At 41.4% G+C, this 19,163-nt stretch overlaps 1 protein-coding gene across 1 annotated transcript; it reads left to right on the top strand.

Annotated features, from left to right (window-relative positions):
- The first annotated feature begins 363 nt into the window (after positions 1 to 363).
- On the top strand, positions 364 to 19,163 carry HDDC2 (HD domain containing 2). The gene is made up of 6 exons (XM_048844644.2): positions 364 to 611; positions 3,690 to 3,811; positions 8,302 to 8,404; positions 10,334 to 10,402; positions 14,378 to 14,516; positions 16,136 to 19,163. Exons 1-6 carry the CDS (start codon positions 540 to 542, stop codon positions 16,231 to 16,233), a joined length of 603 nt encoding a protein of 200 aa, XP_048700601.1. The 5' UTR covers positions 364 to 539; the 3' UTR covers positions 16,234 to 19,163.

The following is a 19,163-nucleotide window of genomic DNA, read 5'->3' as shown; positions in this document are numbered from 1 at the left end:
ACATTCTGGAGACAGTTCACTTTGGTTTAGTTTAGTCCATTCGCCACAGCTCCGAGCTGCATGATAACGCTCCGTTATTACACCCTGGCAGCTTTTCTGCAACGTTCTGCTTTGGCCAGGGCTACAACCTTCCCCCCCCCCCCCCCCTTGCTGTTCGCTTTCCCGGCAGATCAGGCAAAACGTGCTCAGCCACTTCTGAGGGCCGGGAGAGCGAGCCCGGAGGCTCACCGGCCCGCCCCATCCCTGCACTAGCGCTTGGCGCGTCTCGGCCATTGCTGGGCTCCCCGCCTCGGTACTCAAGGCAGCAAGGTCCCGCCGCAGGAGGCGGCTGGGCCAAGCGCCCTTCAGCGGGAGCGGGGAGGGGGGGAAGAGAAGGCGCCGGCGGGTGCTTCAGCTCGGCCGGAACAAAGCGGCAGGGGCGGGGCTCGGTCCCCGCTGTGCAGCGCGGGGAGGCGGGTCCCGGCAGCAGCAGCAGCCCCCGGGAGGCGGCCTCCGCGAGCCCCGCTGCTTCTTTCTCGGCCCGCTCCGCCGGCAGCGCCATGGCCGCGGCCCCGCTGGGCGGCGCCGCCGGGAGCCTGCTGCAGTTCCTGAGGCTGGTGGGGCAGCTCAAGGTGATGGGGCTGAGGGCGACGGGAGGCCGTGAAGAGCCAAGGACAGGCCCTGGCCACGGGGCGGGAAGCCCAAGGGCCGGGGAGGGGCCGGTCGGGGGCGAGGTTTAGCTCAGCCGCCCACCCGGGCGCGGGATGAAAACCAAACCAAACCCAGCCCGCCAGGTACTGGCTGCGTGACTCGCTGCCGCGCCAGGTGCCCGCTGGAGTCAGTGTGCGCGGTGCGGGCTGTCACCCCCTTGTAGCAAAGCCGGGGCCGGGCTCCGGAGCTGCCCGCCAGGGGGGCGCGGAACTGACTGGGCCAAAAGCCCCAGAAGCGAGTGGGACGCAGAGCTGAGGCTAGAAATCGGGAGCTCTAGGTTCCCAGCCTTGTGCTCAGTTTACCAAACCCTGGTGCCTGCTTTCCTCCTTGTCAGTTAATAGACCGCCTGCTGCAGGATCACACTTGAGTCCACATCCCTTCCTCCATCGACTCCCATTTTAAATGTCAGTAGGTGGGTCTTCTCTAGAGCCCTGGAGCTAAATGTCAGTGCAAGTCTCTGGATAAAAAACTTAACTCAGCCTAAAAAGAAAAGGAGGACTTGTGGCACCTTAGAGACTAACAAATTTATTTGAGCAGAAGCTTTCGTGAGCTACAGCTCACTTCATTGGATGCATTCAGTGGAAAATACAGTGGGGGATTTATATACACAGAGAACATGAAACAATGGGTGTTACCATACACACTGCAATGAAAGTGATCAGGTAAGGTGAGCTATTACCAGCAAGGGGGGGGGGGGGGAGTCAGAGGGGCATTGCTGGCACATGATGGCATATATCACATTGGTAGATGTGCAGGTGAACGAGCCTCTGATAGTGTGGCTGATGTGATAAGGCCCTATGATGGTGTCCCCGAATAGATATGTGGACACAGTTGGCAACAGGCTTTGTTGCAAGGATAGGTTCCTGGGTTAGTGGTTCTGTTGTGTGGTGTGTGGTTGCTGGTGATTATTTGCTTCAGGTTGGGGGCTGTCTGTAAGCAAGGACTGGCCTGTCTCCCAAGATCTGTGAGAGTGATGGGTCGTCCTTCAGGATAGGTTGTAGATCCTTGATGATGCGTAGGAGAGGTTTTAGTTGGGGTCTGAAGGTGATGGCTAGTGGCGTTCTGTTAGCAAATACTCACAAGCAACCACACACGAGAACCACTAACCCAGGAACATATCTATGCAGGGGACACCATTATAGGGCCTAATCACATCAGCCACAATATCAGAGGCTCATTCACCTGCACATCTACCAATGTGATATATGCCATCATGTGCCAGCAATGCCCCTCTGCCATGTACATTGGTCAAACTGGACAGTCTCTACATAAAAGAATAAATGGACACAAATCAGACGTCAAGAATTATAACATTCAAAAACCAGTTGGAGAACACTTCAATCTCTCTGGTCACTCAATTACAGACCTATAAGTGGCAATACTTTGACAAAAAAACTTCAAAAACAGACTCCAACGAGAGACTGCTGAATTGGAATTAATTTGCAAACTGGATACAATTAACTTAGGCTTGAATAGAGACTGGGAGTGGATGGGTCATTACACAAAGTAAAACTATTTCCCCATGTTTATCCCCCCCCCCCTTCCACTCCCCACTTTTCCTCAGACGTTCTTGTCAACTGCTGGAAATGGCCCACCTTGATTATCACTACAAAAGGTACCCCCCGTACCCCCCCCCCCCGGCTGGTAATAGCTCACCTTACCTGATCACTCTGGTTACAGTGTGTATGGTAACACCCATTGTTTCATGTTCTCTGTGTATATAAATCTCCCCACTGTATTTTCCATTGAATGCATCCGATGAAGTGAGCTGTAGCTCATGAAAGCTTATGCTCAAATAAATTTGTTAGTCTCTAAGGTGCAACAAGTCCTCCTTTTCTTTTTGTGAATACAGACTAAGACGCTGCTACTCTGAAACTTAACTCAGTCTGTGATCTGTTAGAGAAAATTCTGCTAGAGAACCCCACTGCTGCTCTATCTTATTTTGTATGTTAGTTTGTTAGCTTCCAGCGAAGGCTGAGTGCAGCAGCTCACCTTCTGTTCCTGCAGGAGTTTACCTGCTTGAGCCTGCCTGAAGCATATGCTGCTCCTGTGTTTCCTTGACTCATTTGTGTTGCCTGTACCACTGGTCTTGTGATACCTCAGGGGGTTATAGGACTACAGCCTTGATTCAAGTCCCTATAGATGGCTACACACACACGTTTCTCTGGACTTGGCTTTAACTACCATGGTTGTGTTAAGATATGAGAACAATTGAAAAATTCTTTAGTCCCTGTTTTAATGTTTTTAGCCAAAGCCAAAGATTTTTGCTCCCAGTGGAGAACAGAGTGGTCCTGGCAGAAACCGTTTGAAGCAGAAACACTGCCAGTGGTGCAGGTTGGCAGACAGCTGAGGGATGGAAGGCTGATCCAAAAAATGTCATTGACTGAGCCTGGGGCTTACCTCAGAAGCTCTTGCATCTAATTCTAGTTCCTCTGAGCAAGTACTTTAACTGTCCCTAGTATCAATTTCCACCTCTGTAAAATGGGGATAATACAAATTACACCTACATTGCAGAGATAAAGATTAATTACAGTAGTTAATGTGTGACCAATGCTTTGAAGAAGTATAGTGCTATTTAAATGCTGAATATTATTTATTTATACTGAATGCGTGTGGGCAATCAAGCTGAAATGGTCTCTGAAAGCTGAAAAGGACAGATTTTCTGGTGGTGTGTGCTATGACTGTAGTATATTGCAATAGACTCTTGTCACAGGATCAATCATCTGTACTTTCAAACTAACTCTGGCTTTGTAACATTTATTTTTTCACTAACCTTGAATCATAGAATATCAGGGTTGGAAGGGACCTCAGGAGGTCATCTAGTCCAACCCCCTGCTCAAAAGCAGGACCAATCCCCAATTAAATTGAGGCTTCATTTATGCATGAGAAGGAAATGGTTACCCTTAATAGAACAAATTTCCATTGGTATCTCTTAAGCTAAATTCTTCAGAACATTTATTCAAATGTTTTATATTATTGTTAAAACTTTCTCCAAGCAGAGAGTACCACGAACAGGCTGGGTGTACAGGAATGTAGAGAAACCAGAGAGTGTATCGGATCATATGTACAGGATGGCAGTCATGGCTTTGGTAACTGAAGATAAACAACTTAATAAAGACAGGTAAGAATACTGATGGTGATGATCAGGCCTGTCTCGAGATTTGGGAACTGAGAACTAAATATTCATCACACCCTGGCAAGGAGTTTTAGAATATGGAGGGGGAATCAAAATTGATATTTTTTTCCATTCTTTCACAAGTTGCTATGTGCCTTCTGGAGTTGAGGACTGAGGAATTGTTTTATTAGCTAAAAGTGGAGGCTTGGACAGGCTGCTAAAACAGAATAGCTTCCAGCTTGATTTCTCTCAAGAGATGTACATAAGAAGGCTGAAGAATCCCGTTCAAAGAGGAGTTTGAAGTGCACGGTGAAGCAAAATCCATATTTTATGTAGCTTTTGATAGAGATTCTATTAACACTTGAGAGAAATAAAAAAATGTAATTAATTTAGCGTATAAAGGAAAACATAATTAGCATTGTATCACCTGTCAAGAATGGTACAGTATCATATTTGCTTTGTCACCTTCCTGAAGTGATGATAATAGACTTCTATAACTTGGAACTCATCTTTTCTAATGAAGCTTCAGGAAGTATAAACCACTTTAAATCATGTTACTGACACTGACTCCTGCACTGTCCACTACAATGGTCCATTGGCCTAGCAGAGAACATGCATGGCTACTTTCATAACTCAGAAACACAGGGCCTGATTGTCTACTGCCTTATTTGTTGTGAAGTTATTGACATCAGTGAGAAGTGAGATTGAAAAGGTTCTAAAACAATAGCATCATAATAGTAGCATTTTAGACTTGCTTTGCACAGGTGTCAATAACTTTGAGGTGCAAGGCACTGTAGAATCAGGCCCAGAGAGTTGAATGACATGGCAGAAGTTCCATAGCCAGTTTGTGGCAGAGGTGGAACAGATTCTTGATTTCCTCTTACGGGCTGGGGGAGAGCTGACAGATGCAGAAGAACACACCGTGTGGACAGAGGCATCCCTTAGGAGACACTCTGTTAACGGGGACACTCCACATCCTAGTGAAGAGGAGAGGATAGTAGTTGACAAAATACAGATAGGAACTGAAGAGAAACAAAGGGAAAAGTCCCATTCAATTACATCACATGGAGGCAGACAACTAAATATTGACAAATTTTATAAGTGCTTGTATACAAATTCTAGAAGTCTAAATAGTAAGATGGGTGAACCTGAGCGCCTGGTATTAAATGAGGATATGGATATAATAGGCATCACAGAAACTTGCTGGAATAGGATGTGGTAATACCAGGGTAGAAAATATATAGGAATGGCAGAGTAGGTCGTGCTGGTGGGAGAGTGGCACTGTATGTGAAAGAAAGCATAGAGTCAAATATAGTTAAAAAAAAAACAACGGTAAATCAAACTGTACCATAGAATCTCTATGGATAGACATTCCATGCTTGAATAATTAGAGTATAGCAGTGGGAATATACTACAGTAGAACTTCAGAGTTATGAACTGACCAGTCAACCACACACCTCATTGGGAACCAGAAATATGCAATCAGGCAGCAGCAGAGAACAGAAACCCCCCCACACCCCAGATACAGTACAGTACTGTGTTAAACATAAACTACAAAAAAAAGGGGGGGAGGGAAGCAGCATTTTTCTTCTGAAGTAAAGCTTCAAAGTTGTATTAAGTCAGTGTTCAGTTGTAAACTTTTGAAAGAACAACCACGTTTTGTTCAGAGTTATGAACAACCTCCATTCCTGAGGTGTTCGTAACTATAGGTTCTACTGTACTGACAACCTGACCAGGGTAGTAATAGTGATTGTGAAATGCTCAGGGAGATTAGAGAGGCTACAAAAACAGAAAATGCGACAATAATGGGGGATTTCAACTATCCCCATATTGATTGGGAACATGTCACCTCATGGTGGGATGCACAGGTAAAATTTCTAGACACAAATAATGACTGCTTCTTGGAGCAGCTAGTGCTAGAATCCAAAAGGTGAGAGGCAATTCTTGATTTAGTTCTAGGTGGAGCATAGGATCTGGTCCAAGATGTGCAGTAATAGTGACCATAATGTAATTAAATTTAACAACTCTAGGGTGGGGAGGGAGGAAGGGGAGATGTACCAAAGAAACCCACCACAGTAGCATTTAACTTCTAAAAGGGGAACTACACAAAAATGAGGAAGCTACTTAAATGGTAATTTAAAGGAACAGTCACAAGAGTGAAATGCCTGCAAGCTGCATAGAAACTTTTTAAAAAATTCTATAATAGAGGCTCAAACTAAATGTATTTTCCCGCCTCTCTTCTCCTGCCCCTCCCAGGCCCCAAAAAAGCAAGAGGCCAAAAAAAACCCAAAACCATGGCGAAACAACAAGAGTAAAAGAGGTGGTGAGACCAAAAGACACCTTTTAAGAACTGGAAGTCAAATCCTACTGAGGAAAATAAAAAGGAGCATAAACTCTGGCAAGTCAAGTGTAGAAGTATAATTAGGTGGGCCAAAACAAATATGAAGAGCAACTAGCTAAGTATACAAAAACTACTAGCAACATTTTTTTGACTGGCAGGCTTCCTGCTTTTGATGCACTTAATCAGTGGGGCCACTGGATGATTGAGGGTACTAAAGGAGCACTCAGGGAAGACAAGGCCATTGGGGAGAAGCTAAATGAATTCTTTGCATTCGTCTTCACTGCAGAGGATGTGAGGGAGATTGCCATTCCTGAGCCATTCTTTTTAGGTGATAAGTCTGAGGACTGTCCCAGATTGAGGTGTCAGTAGAAGAGGTTTTGGAACAAATTCATAAATTAAACTGTAATAAGTCACCAGGTCCAGATGATATTCACCCAAGAGTTCTGAAGAAAGCCCAATATGAAATTGCAGAATCACTAACTGTAGTATGTAACCCATCACTTAAATCAGCCTCTGTACCACATGAGTGGAGGATACCTAAAATACATACTGATTATTAAAAAAGGTTCCAGAGGTGATCCTGGCTGGTAATTACAAGCTGTTAAGCCTAATTTCAGTACCAGGCAAAAGAAATGACTAAGGGGGAGAGGGGAGTGATAGTGGTCTATAAAACCATGAATAGTGTGGAGAAAGTGAATAAAGAAGGTTTATTTACTCCTTCACATAACGCAAGAACCAGGGGGGTCATCCAATGAAATTAATACGCAGCAGATTTAAAACAAACATAAAAAAGTACTTCTTTGCACAACTCACACTCATCCTGCGGAACTTATTGCCAGGGAATGTTTTGAATGCCAAAAGTATAACTAGGTTCAACAAAGAATTAGATAAGTTCCTGGAGGATAGGTCCATCAATGGCTTTTAGCCAAGATCATCAGGGATGCAACTCAATGCTCTGGGTCTCCCTAAACCTCTGACTCCCAGAAGCTGGGACTGGATGCACTTGATAATTGCCCTGTTCTATTAGCATGATCATCACAGTAGTATCTCAGTGCATTAAGCAACGTTACTAACATCGGTCACGTTTTTCTTCTCATTCTTTCCCTGGGGGGAAGACCGTGCAGTGGAGTGTTTTGTTTTGGAGTTTTTTAAAAATAAAATATACATTTTTCCCCCTCCTCTTCTTCCACCCCTTGCCACTATAGGTATATGCTAGAGAAGGCAAAGTGGGGAAAAAATGTGCCTTGCACGTAGATTGGAAGGTGGTGAGGTTTGTGATCATTCTTAGATTCTGGGGGAGTTCATTCCACAGTCTTTGGTTGGACCCTGAGAAGCTCTGTCTCCTGCAGGAACAAGCTTCACCCTTATTTCATTGTGCCAGAGGAATGAATGAACTTGAAGCCAACTGAAAAATCAGACTAGTAATACTTACCCACCATTGTAAAGTGCTTTGAGATCTACAGGATAGGGTCAGAGCACAAAGCATCATTGACAGCCAGATTTTTTTGGATGAGGTTGCTACGGCACAGAGAGGTTCACTGACTTGGCTGGAAGCCTGTGAGCCCTAGTGCGTTCCCTAGATCTGTGTTCTAGTCTTGCAACTTGCACTTACCTTGCTGATTGCTTTTAATGCTTTTTACTGCACTCTGTTAAAGAGAGCTGGGCTGTGCCACGACCATGAGTTGCTAACTTAGCTACATAATATATGTGTATTTTATCAGGTGGCATTTTGAATTTGTCAGGGCTCCATATATCTTTATACTTAGTAAATGCAAACATTGTTATCATCTGAGTAGTGTATAGTGTCCTTAGCTTTTATGTGGTAGGGGTTGGTAAATGATCTGCTAGGTAACTACACTGTTGTCACTTAGTATCTTTTGCTTTCTTCCTCCCTCCTCCCCCTCCCCCCAAAAAAAAACAAAAACAAAAAAAAACCAAGGCTTTTTGGTTTTGGATATCTATCCAAATATCTTTTCATACATAACAGTAACTAGCAACTGGGATTCAAATATACTATGGGATAGAAAATTATTTCACTAATACCGATCTATTAAATACAAGGGGGAAGGGAGAGTTTATCAATACTGCTTATTAATAAACAAAGTGTAACTATAAAGTTTATTGGCTGATCATGCAGTGTTTCTTTCCTTATCAGATGTGTACGACTAGCTCTGGTTCATGATATGGCTGAATGCATTGTTGGAGATATAGCACCTGCAGATAACATCTCCAAAGAGGAGAAACATCAGCGAGAGGAGGTTGGTACTCTGTAGAACTTTGTAAAGGCTTTGCATTTTATTTGTAGAGGTGAACAACTAGTTATTGGGGAGACCCTCAAAACAACAAAATACAGAACATGTATTTGTGCATGTATGCCAAGGAGTAGCACTACAAACCCCTGCTAATTTGACTTGTCTAAGTAACACCACAAAGTGCAAGATAATAAAAAGGAAGTTTTTTGAAAGAACCCAAACATTAGGCACCTGCCAAATGAATTGAGTGGATTTTCAGTAGTCTGAGATGTTAGTGAAGTTGCTCGTGTATGTCCATGCTTATTTTCTGGGGAGCAGAGGTACAGATCAGAAGAGAGAGGGACAGATAGTTAATACTTGACACATGGCACTAGACCAGTGGTTTTCAAACTTTTTGTATTGGTGACCCCTTTCACATAGCAAGCCTCTGAGTGTGACTGCCCCTTATAAATTAAAAATGAGGTGGGGGTAATTTAATGTAATGGGGGATCGGGGCTGTCAGCCCCTCAGAGCTGACAGCTCATGACCCCCATGTAACTGCCTTGTGATCCCCTGAGGGTCACAACCCCCAGTTTGAGAACCCTTGCACTAGACACTTCCAAAGTATCATACAAACTTTACCTGATTATTCTTATCGTACCCCTGTGTGGCAGGTAATCAGTGAGCCTGACAAACAAATGCAACTGTCTGAGTACATAATCTTTGACTTTAATAATGGCCACAAACATATCCATTAATCACAGTTTTGTCAGTTCTGGCTCTCTGTGTTATTTAAAGCTAAAAGAAAAGTTTTCCTACAATTACAGCTAGAGGGCACCACCTTACTTGATAATCTTTTCCAATGGATACAAATAAGTTGTTTAAAGAGTCTAAAAGAAAAACAGTCTTACAGTGAATTCTCTGCCACTCTTATGCTTAGATTTTTAAAAAAAATAATTCTAGCAATATGTTCCTGGTGAAAAGAAGATTGGACTTAAAAGATTAAAGGGCTGTTCAGAGTTCTTTAAATGCTATCTTTATTCACTGTAACATTGACTGTTCTGTTCTACTGTGTACCTGTTTGGAGTGTGCTTTTTAAAAAAAAAAAAAAAATGGTTTCCCTAATGCCTGCTGGGAATGTTTCTCCACTAAGGGCCAGACTTCTTAATGGCATTTAGGTGCTTAAAGAGGCAGGTAGGTGCCTAATGGAAGTTTCAAAAAGGCCTAGGAAGCTGTCTGCATCTTCAGAACACCAAATACCGATAAAAATCTGGCCCTAGGTGCCTGTTGCTCATCCTGGTCCCATTAAAGCAAATAGGAGTCTTGTCATTGATTTCTTTGGGAGCAGGATTGAGCCCTAAATAGTTATACTTCTGAAGTGCTATCTTTGTATAAAATAACACCTTGAGTGGCAAGTTTCAGCGTAACTGTATATTGGCATAAAACTTGGCCTTTCTTTTATGGTTGTTTGTTTTCAATTAGGACCTAAGTATTACTGGGGAAACAGAGTAGGACTCAAATGAAATTGATTAGTTGGAACAACATGCAAAGAGGATTCCGCTGTTCATACCAATAATTTGGTATTGCATCAAAACAGTGTTAAACTGTATCTGGTAACTGGGGTCAGTGCTCTGGCATCTGAGTTTGTTCATTTTGCTCAGAGGTCATTTCTAGATTACTGGAGTCAGTTATTGGATGGTGCTTTAGATTATTTTCTGCTGCTTGGGGCTAGTCCTCTACAATTTATTGAGCAGGTCTGGTGTGCAGAAATTATTTTGTACCCATTGCTTTTATTGTTCCATCAGCGGAGTTAGTACTGTACGTGTGCAGCTGTGGAGCGAGAGATGATTCAGTGTTTATGCAAAGGTGGTGGTGGACAAATTGTTTTCTGGAAAACAAAGGGAAAGATATTGTATTCAGATAATGGCCAAATGAAAGCAGGAGTCTGTCTTTCAGGCAGCTATGAAACATTTGACACAGCTGCTATCAGAAGATCTGAGAAAAGAAATCTATGAACTTTGGGAAGTAAGTATACATCACTTGATGCATTTATTCCACATTATTGCTTGCAACAGGACCAACAGATTGTCTTATATTCATGGTGTTTGGTGCCTACTGAAGTTCATAATCTTTATTCTAAAACCTTTAGAGCAAGATGGGTTTGGAATTTTTCTTTGGGGGTATGTTTATATGGCAGCAACTTTCTGAACTCTTTTTCATAAAGAAAACAAAATAATTCAGTATAATGACCCAAATTGTGCTCTTATACCTGTGTAGCCCCACTGCATTCGAGGGATTGATTTACATAACTGAGGGTGGGATTTGTCCCAGTATGTATATTTACCTGGTCAGACAGTGCTGTTCCATAAGCAACATAACCTTAAAAAGGACTATGGTTTTATCTTTGACAGTGTCTTAAATGAGAATTTCAACTAAATGAAAATATGAATTGGGAAGTAATACAGTGAAATAATAGGTGATATTTGAATTAAATTAAAATTATGGATTAAATTGAAAAATGATCATGTTGACCTGAAAATATCTTATCTTTATGCTAGAGCAGTTGTTCCCAGACTTGTTCCGCCGCTTGTGGAGGGAAAGCCCCTGGCAGGCCGGGCCCGTTTGTTTACCTGCGGTGTCCGCAGCTTCGGCCGATCGCGGGGCCCAGTGGCTGCAGTTTGCTGCTGCAGGCCAATGGGAGCCGCTGGAAGCAGCAGCCAGTACGTCCCTCGGCCTGCCAGGGGCTTTCCCTGCACAAGCGGCGGAACAAGTTTGGGAACCACTGTACTAGAGAATCTGTTATACATACAGAGGTGATCTGCTAGGATATTGTGATCTTGCAAAGAGACCTCTTGCTATTTGGCTAAGATCTTGTATTATCTGCAAGTCAGGAAACATTAGGCTGCTTTCTCCAAAAATTTGTGTTTAAAAAAAAAAATAATAATGATATATTTCCGCCAACATATGTTTCCGTTATATAGTAACTTTCCCTCACCAATTTTCTGCTTTTGTGTATTTTATTGTAAGCAGGTAGCTGTGAAGCCTTGACCTCTGTAACCTGAGGCTGCATTTAATACTGACATTCTTACCTGTTCCACTTGGATTGTATTTAAATAGGTTTCCAGATATTTGAAGACAAATTCTGCCCGCAGTTATATCTCCATTGACTTTAATTGAGTTGTGTTGGTTTAAGTGACAGCAGAACTGGATTTTTAAAGTTACATTCCAAAGTTAAAATAGTGAATCTGGGAAAACTGTAGTTAGTATTCATAAAATTAGCCCTTTCCTTTAGCCTTTTTCACTGGAAAGCTCCTCTAGCAGAGAGGCAGGAAGCCATTACAGAAAGAGTTAAACTATACCATGGGATTTCTCACATCTTTTTTTTTGCCTTGGGCTCCTGTCCCGACTTGTACAGGAGCTGATTCCCCATCCCCACCTAACCTAACTACAGCACACATTAGCTTTTTACCTTTCTCATTAAATATCATTTCTCATATGCACACTTTTTAGTTCATATTGTTAGTTGTATTATTTATTTTTGTTTCTACCTTCAGGGTAACTTAATCAGCATGGGGTTTCTTGCATAGGAGTGTCAGTGTACCACACTGAAAATATACACAAACCCTAGCCTTCACTGCTGTTAAGCAGCTAGTTCTATTTAAAAAAAAAAAAAAATCTCTGAAATATTCAATCAAAAATCTACTCTCAATTACACAAAGGCAATACCATGGACGTCAATGTTCCCTATGGAAAGTGAGAACGAATTAGCACAGGTTTGAGCTGGGGGTAGGATGGACAGGGTCTGTGGAAGATCCTCCCACAGCTCTGACAGTACAGTTGGTACCTGACTTGTGACATCCTCATTAGCTTGGTCCTTGAACTGACCGTCGCTTGTTTCCATTTGTGCCAACCGGGTGGATGGTTTTGAAGCGTGAAGAAAGGGGTACCAGAAAGAGACCACCAAAGCTGTTTTCACTTTGTAACCTAATTTAAGATGTGAACGTAACTCACTGGAGGCAAATGAGGACATTAGCACACTGAGTTACTTCCCTCTTTACCCACCATGATAAAGTTATCATTTATGATGTTGCCAAACAAAAATGTGAACTTTACTGACAAACAGAATGGATAAAATGCAGAATATGAAAATAATAGGATTAAACAGATTCACGAAAATAAGAGGCAGTGTTGAACAGCATTTTAAATTAAAATGTAAATTGAAGAAAAGCCCTAGACTTCAAAAAATCTTTTGAAAAAAATGTTAAAATGAAGACTTCAAATCAACTAATAATTAAAGCTTAATTGAAATTTCAAAATGTAATTTGAATTCAAATTGATTCTTACACTAGTATTTCACTGCCGTCAAAATCCAGATCCCCGAATTTGGAACCTACAGCAAAGAACATAATAAATGTGCAGATTTTTAGCAATATGTCACACATCCAGGTAAGCATGACAAGTTCATTATCTGAACACAACTGTGCTGGAATTACAAATTAGGATCTTGCCATTAGGCATGACAGCTCTACTATTGTCTTGTTAGAGGCAGGAAATGATGTATATTAATCAGTGTTCATGCTTCCCAAGTCATGGGAACTAGAAGTTCTGTTTTAAGGGCTGAGAGTTCCAGCAGTAGCCCCCTTTCCTCTTTGTTTGTTTCAAGGCTCTGCCAAAATAGGCACCTATTCTCTGGTCAGTAGGTGAAATTCTGCTTTCACTTGTGCACAGCTCTCATCAAAATCAGTGGGAGTTGTTGCACGCAATTGAGAGGGGGCGGAAATAGCAAGTAAATCAAGGGACTTAAAAGGAAAAAAATAGGAAGAGAGAGAAATACATGAGCAGCTCAGACAGATTAAGCTAAAATGATCAAGAAGGAATGACAGGTTTAAAAAATACCTTTTGAGAACAGTGACAAATACAAGGAGCTGGGTAACAAAATGGAGGAACTAGAACCACTGGTGCAGGAAGTGGACCCAGATATTACAGGGATAACAGAAACCTGATGAAATAGGAGTAATGACTGGAGTACAGTTATTGAAGAGTATTTGCTGTCCAGGAAAGACACAAGTAAAGGTGGTGGAGTGTAATGATGAGGTAGACTGTAAAGAAATTAGAAGTGATGGAATAGATAAAAGGGTCTGTTTGGGTCAAAATCACTGGGGAAGAAGGCTGCCAAAGGCTCCCCTGGGGTAGTGCTTTGGATATGTTACAGACCCTCAAGATGTGATTTGGATATGGATAGAGATCTCTAATGTTTTAATTAAATAAATACTACTGGAAGTTTTATAATTATAGGAGACTTTATTTCCCAGCAATAGATTGGAGGGCAAGTGCTACTAATAATGGTAGGGCCCATATTGTCCTGCATGTGATAACTGACAGATTTTTTCACCAGATAATCACTGAACCAACAAGAGGTGATGTCATTTTAGATTCAACCTCGTAGAGAACTAGTTGTGGGGGATAATATTGGTCTAAGTGATCCTGAGCTAATTCAATTTAAACTAAATGGAAGGATAAACAAAAATAGGTCTGCAACTAGGGTCCCTGATTTCAAAAGGGCAAACTTCAAAAAATTAAGGGAACTAGTTAGGGAAGTTGACTGGACTAAAGAAGTCAAGGATCTGAAAGTGGAGGAGGCATGGAATTACTTTCTCAACGTTCCAGAAGCTCTCTGAAGCCTGCATCCCAAGGATTTTTAATGAATCTGTAAATTTTGGGGTTTCTTTATATGAGCTCAGATTCAGCAAAGCATTTCAGCATGTGAATAATAATATCCCTACTTAGTAAAGCACATAAACAAGTGTAAAGTCTCATGGAACTTAAGCATGTGCTGAAATGTTTTGCTGAATCAGAGCCTTAAAAAGACATGAGGTCTACTGTACTCTTGAATATCTGTGATACAGATGAAGAAATGCTAAGTCTAAGAAAGGCTTTTAGTTCTGGCACTGTGTGTTCCAGCATAGCAAATCAAATCTCTCTAATTGCACATCTGTTCAGGAATATGAACACCAGTCTACAGCAGAAGCCAGATTTGTAAAAGAGCTGGATCAGTGTGAGATGATACTCCAAGCATCTGAGTATGAAGAGTTGGAAAAAATGCCTGGAAGACTGCAGGACTTTTATGATTCAACTTCAGGTATGAAATCTGATTTTTGTAAACGAGAGAGAGGAGTGTCTGAATACCAGTGGGGCCTGATTCTTGGATTTAAAGTGGCAGATAGGTGCCTGAGTCTCCTTTACATTGCTGTCAGTGTAAAGAGGCCTGAAAGTGGGGATAAACTACATCGACACATTTAAAGGCTCTTTACATTGTAAGAGCGTGTGAAATAGTCTTAATATAAATGAGAATCGAGCCTAGTGAACAGGTTGCTTCAGATGTGCTTGTATTGTGTTTGGTTCCCTTCTATAGTATTTACTAGTGTTCATTTTACTTAATCTCTGCAAGATAAGGGAAAATAGATAATTTTATATACAGAGTTTAACAGTAATGAAGGGCTGTGTTCAAAAAGAGAGAGAACTCAACTTGTCTTGAAAAATAAGAACACAAGAATAAAAGAACCGGCACTATATAGTTAGACACAGTGTCAGTGGAAAGACTCCCATTGGATCAGTATATAGAGGGGGAACATCAGAATGAAATATTTGAAAGTGTAAGTGGTAACTATATCCCTAGCTGTGATCTTACTAGTGTTCCTACTTCCAAACTCAGTATTGGGAAACTGGAGATGCTACCCCTCACCACCTATTTCAGGGAACCTGCAGTTTGATCTGGTGTTTCTCTTTCCAGAAATGAAATAGATTCTTATAATCAAATATTCTGCCCAATCATCAGACAAATTTTAATTTAAGCTTTTGCTGCCAAGCCTTTACCCAAAGATTTAATTTTTTCTCCCGCCAGGGAAGCTTCAGAAAGTCTGTATGCATTGAGTTTTCTTGGCAACTGGCCTGCATAACATACCATGAAACATGCCTGTTTTACACTTTTACATGTCATTATAGCTCCAGTTCAGAAAAGAAATCATGTACGTATGCCATCACGATTCATAGGTTCTAGGGCAAGAAGGGTAATATTACCCCTGGTAATTGTTCCAGTGATTGATTACCCTCGGTGTTCATAAATTATGCTTTATTTCTAGTCTGACTTTGTCTAGTTTAAACTTCTAACCATTGCATCTTGTTATACCATTTGTTCCCTATATCGGTACTTACAGATGACCAAGTGACCCCTTAACCTTCTCTTTGTTAAACTAAACAGATTGAGCCTCTCACTGTAAGGCATGTTTTCCAATCCGTTAATTGTTGTTGCAGTTTTTCTCTCAACTCTCTCCAGTTTATCTTCTTGAACTGTGAGCACCAGAACTGGACACGCTTGTCCAGTAGCACGAGTTCCAAATCCAAAGGATAAGATGGAACGAATGCCCATTGACTGCAGGGAGATGTAAACATGAGCCTTAAGTTTAAATACGATCTGAATCAGGGTCCACAGCATGAATTTTTCATATTCAGACTCTTCCTCCCTCCAAATAGTGTATGGAACAGGACATACTCTAGGGAAATACTTGGATGAACTGTTGAACAGTTGCTCTTCTATAGTTATTCCTGAAACATCATAGATAGTGTTCACAATTAAAGGGAGAACATATGTACTAATGGTTTCTTTTGTGATATAATAGTTTGTGCCTGGAGAAACAGTATAATCTGTTACATAAAGGGAAAAGCATGATAATGAATTGTTTCTTTTCTTTCGTTTTACAGGAAAATTTAATCACCCAGAAGTAGTCCAACTTGTGTCGTCCATTAATATGGAAAGAAATGCAAAAATAGCTGCTACAACAAGTGAGCCACCCTCTTGAGGCATTTTAAAACTTCTGTAACTAAAATTTATTTTACTCCTTCTAATGTTTTGCTGCTACAGCATCACTAAGTTTTACAGTTTTTTTTCTTTCCATTAATTGCTTGGAATCTATGGAAAAATCTAGATAAGCAAAATAGGATAAATTTTGCATTTGATATCATAGCCCTATTTATACTGTTTGGCATCCTGTATCTTTTTTTTAAATTTGATGCAACCTGTTTAGTCAATTGCTTGATTCAGTTTTGGTTCATCATGAAATACAGTAGAACACCAGAGTTATGGACTGACTGGTCAACCAGACACCACTTGAGACCAAAAAAAAAGCAAATATGGTACTGTGCCCATATTGCATCTTAAAGGTAGGTACATCTGGGCTGCCTGTCCCCACCCCTATGTGTGGGGCACCTACTCCCAGGTAGGAGTTGAGATGTGCAGGCAAAGCTGTGAGCCCCTGCTGCCAGCCCAAGGCAGCTGGAGCAGAAGCAACATTGGGGTCTATGCTGCTTTCACCAGCATCCTTTCCTCCCCACCCCCAGTCGGGAGGGGGACAAGCTGGCCTGGACAAGACGCTGCCTCTGGAACCTGGCCTGGAGTGTGAACTGCTGGAGCCAGAGCTATGAACACCCTTTATTCCCAAGGTGTCTGTAACTTGGAGGTTCTACTGTATCCTCAAGAGATCAAATAACCAGTGTTAGTCCGGTTTATGGAAAAAGGTTCCATATGATACCAGTCTCCAAGAAGCCATCTTATGTGGCATTGTTACATTTACCTTACACGTGTGCTCCCAAAGTTACACTCCAAATGCTATCTTTTTATATATTATTTACAAGTAAAAAGGTCATCTAAAACTAGATTTAACCAAGCTGCTTTTTACCTTGTTTTTCCAGTACCATGGTGTACCCCTTAGCTCTGGCCACATGCATTCCAGATACCAAAGGGCATGATGGCACCACCTGGGTTTGTACTAGCAGAAAGCAATCATATGTCTTGTCCTATTCCCTTGGGATATTCCAGTACTGGTCTGTGAGAATAACTCCCTACTTGTTCCTATGGTAAAATGATCATATGTCCTGACCCTGACAACTTTTCTACCTACTTAAGCCAAAGTTTACTCTATCCTATAATACTTCAGCATTAGAGAAGAGGATTATAGTATGTAGCTAATGTAAGGGTATAGGCCAATTTAGGCTATATAACTGTTTGGTGCTATTGTACAAAACATTCTTAACCACTACTTGTTATCTTAGAAACAAAGTCATAATTTCCTTGTTTAGCATGGTACGGCTGCAATACAGTCACTTTGTTATATATTCAGTGGTACCCATTCTGCTGAGAGTAAGTTAACTTTTTCTTAACAGCCACAAAACACGTAAGGTTGACTGGTGCCCCTGCACAGTCTACTGAAAGGGTTGCGAATTTTGACTGGATGTATTCCTTGAGCCTTCTGGCCAGTGCTGGGGATGGTATAGGTGTACATATAATAGGTTGGTCCATGCACGCTTCTATCTTTGGTGTGCACTTAGTGAGCTCAGCAAAAACAGCCAGCATAATCAGAACCACTATACGGGGGGATAAGGCCCCATATGACTTTTTTTGGCTGTGGCCTATTCAAGAATTTTTTTTAAACAGAGCTGGCAAAGTGTACTCTGTGGCTTTGCTCAGTTTCTGAAGCCCTCAAAACTTTGGTCTGAGACTGTGCATGGAAAATTTTTAGGCCAAATACATTAATCATGCTAAATATTTTTGATGAGTTTAACTTGATTAATCATTTCTAGTGTGGGAGTGCCTAGGGGACTCCACCAGGTTGGAGCCCTATTTTACTAGTGAATGGCAGCAGTTCCTTCTGCCAAAGAGCTTGCTGTCTAAAAGAAAAGATGTAAGTGGATGAAACAAACAAGCAGGTTTGGAGAGGAACCAATGAAAACAATAGGAAGTTTTAAGACTAGATAAGGTGGGTGCACACTTTGTAGCCAATCAGCAGCAACAATTCCCCCCCCCCCCCCCCCAATGTAGCCTAACTAACTATCCAGGGTAAGTCTGAAGGAATTCTGATTCCAGCTACAGATATCTCAGAGTCTAGAGTCTACCTTTGTAACAGTTCCTAACAATAATTAGGAAGCTAGGGGTATTTTTTCCTTCTTTCCCAAAGATGTATTACTGTCATAAATACACTGAATTAGAAGAACGAACTTAACTCCAGCCTGAAGGCCTACAGCAGTGTGACCCTGTCTTCTACTTACTGTTGCACTGCAAATCTTGTGACTCTCTCTTACAGTCCTAGACCCTAGAGTCATGAGAATACACCAGAATCTGATTTCAAGCACTCATAGTTGGAGGGGAAGGCTTGAACATGTGAATCCTAAAGTTGAAAAATGAGGAAGTAAAATAATTAAATCCAAATGGATTTAAAGAATTTCATTTTTTTAAATCTGGTGGGTTATTTTTTGCTTTTAATTTCTGGAATGCTTGGGGTAGACAATACCATAGGGATCTCAGTTGGCTACCACTCTTTGTTAATAGTTAGGAAAAGAGGCTGGGGAGATGTTTTTAAATATTCTGTTGAAAATCCACAAAATTTTTGGGTATAAAAATGCCATTCCAGAACTCTTGCACACTGTGCAGGTAGCAGGTACAGTCCTATTTGAAATGGCTATAATAAAGCATGAATTTTATTATCAGGTTTATATGTTTCTAACTATCGATGATGGGGGAAAAATAAACCCATTTCAGATAGATATTATAAACTGTGTGGCTGGCCCAAACCATCTGTCTGCAACTTTTTTTTTTGTATTTCCATTGTAACATCTTATTAGAACAAAACTATTACAAGGGGCATCTTGCTAATAAAAACACACAAGGCAGACACACATTTTAAAAACTCATTTACACAAACAAACTTTTTTTTAAATAAAAATGCTGCAACAGAAA

Source organism: Caretta caretta, chromosome 3, assembly GCF_965140235.1.
Source record: "Caretta caretta isolate rCarCar2 chromosome 3, rCarCar1.hap1, whole genome shotgun sequence".
Classification (NCBI taxonomy): Eukaryota; Metazoa; Chordata; order Testudines; family Cheloniidae; genus Caretta; species Caretta caretta.
Note: the sequence above shows the minus strand (reverse complement) of the source record. Positions and strands in the feature narration are given on the sequence as shown.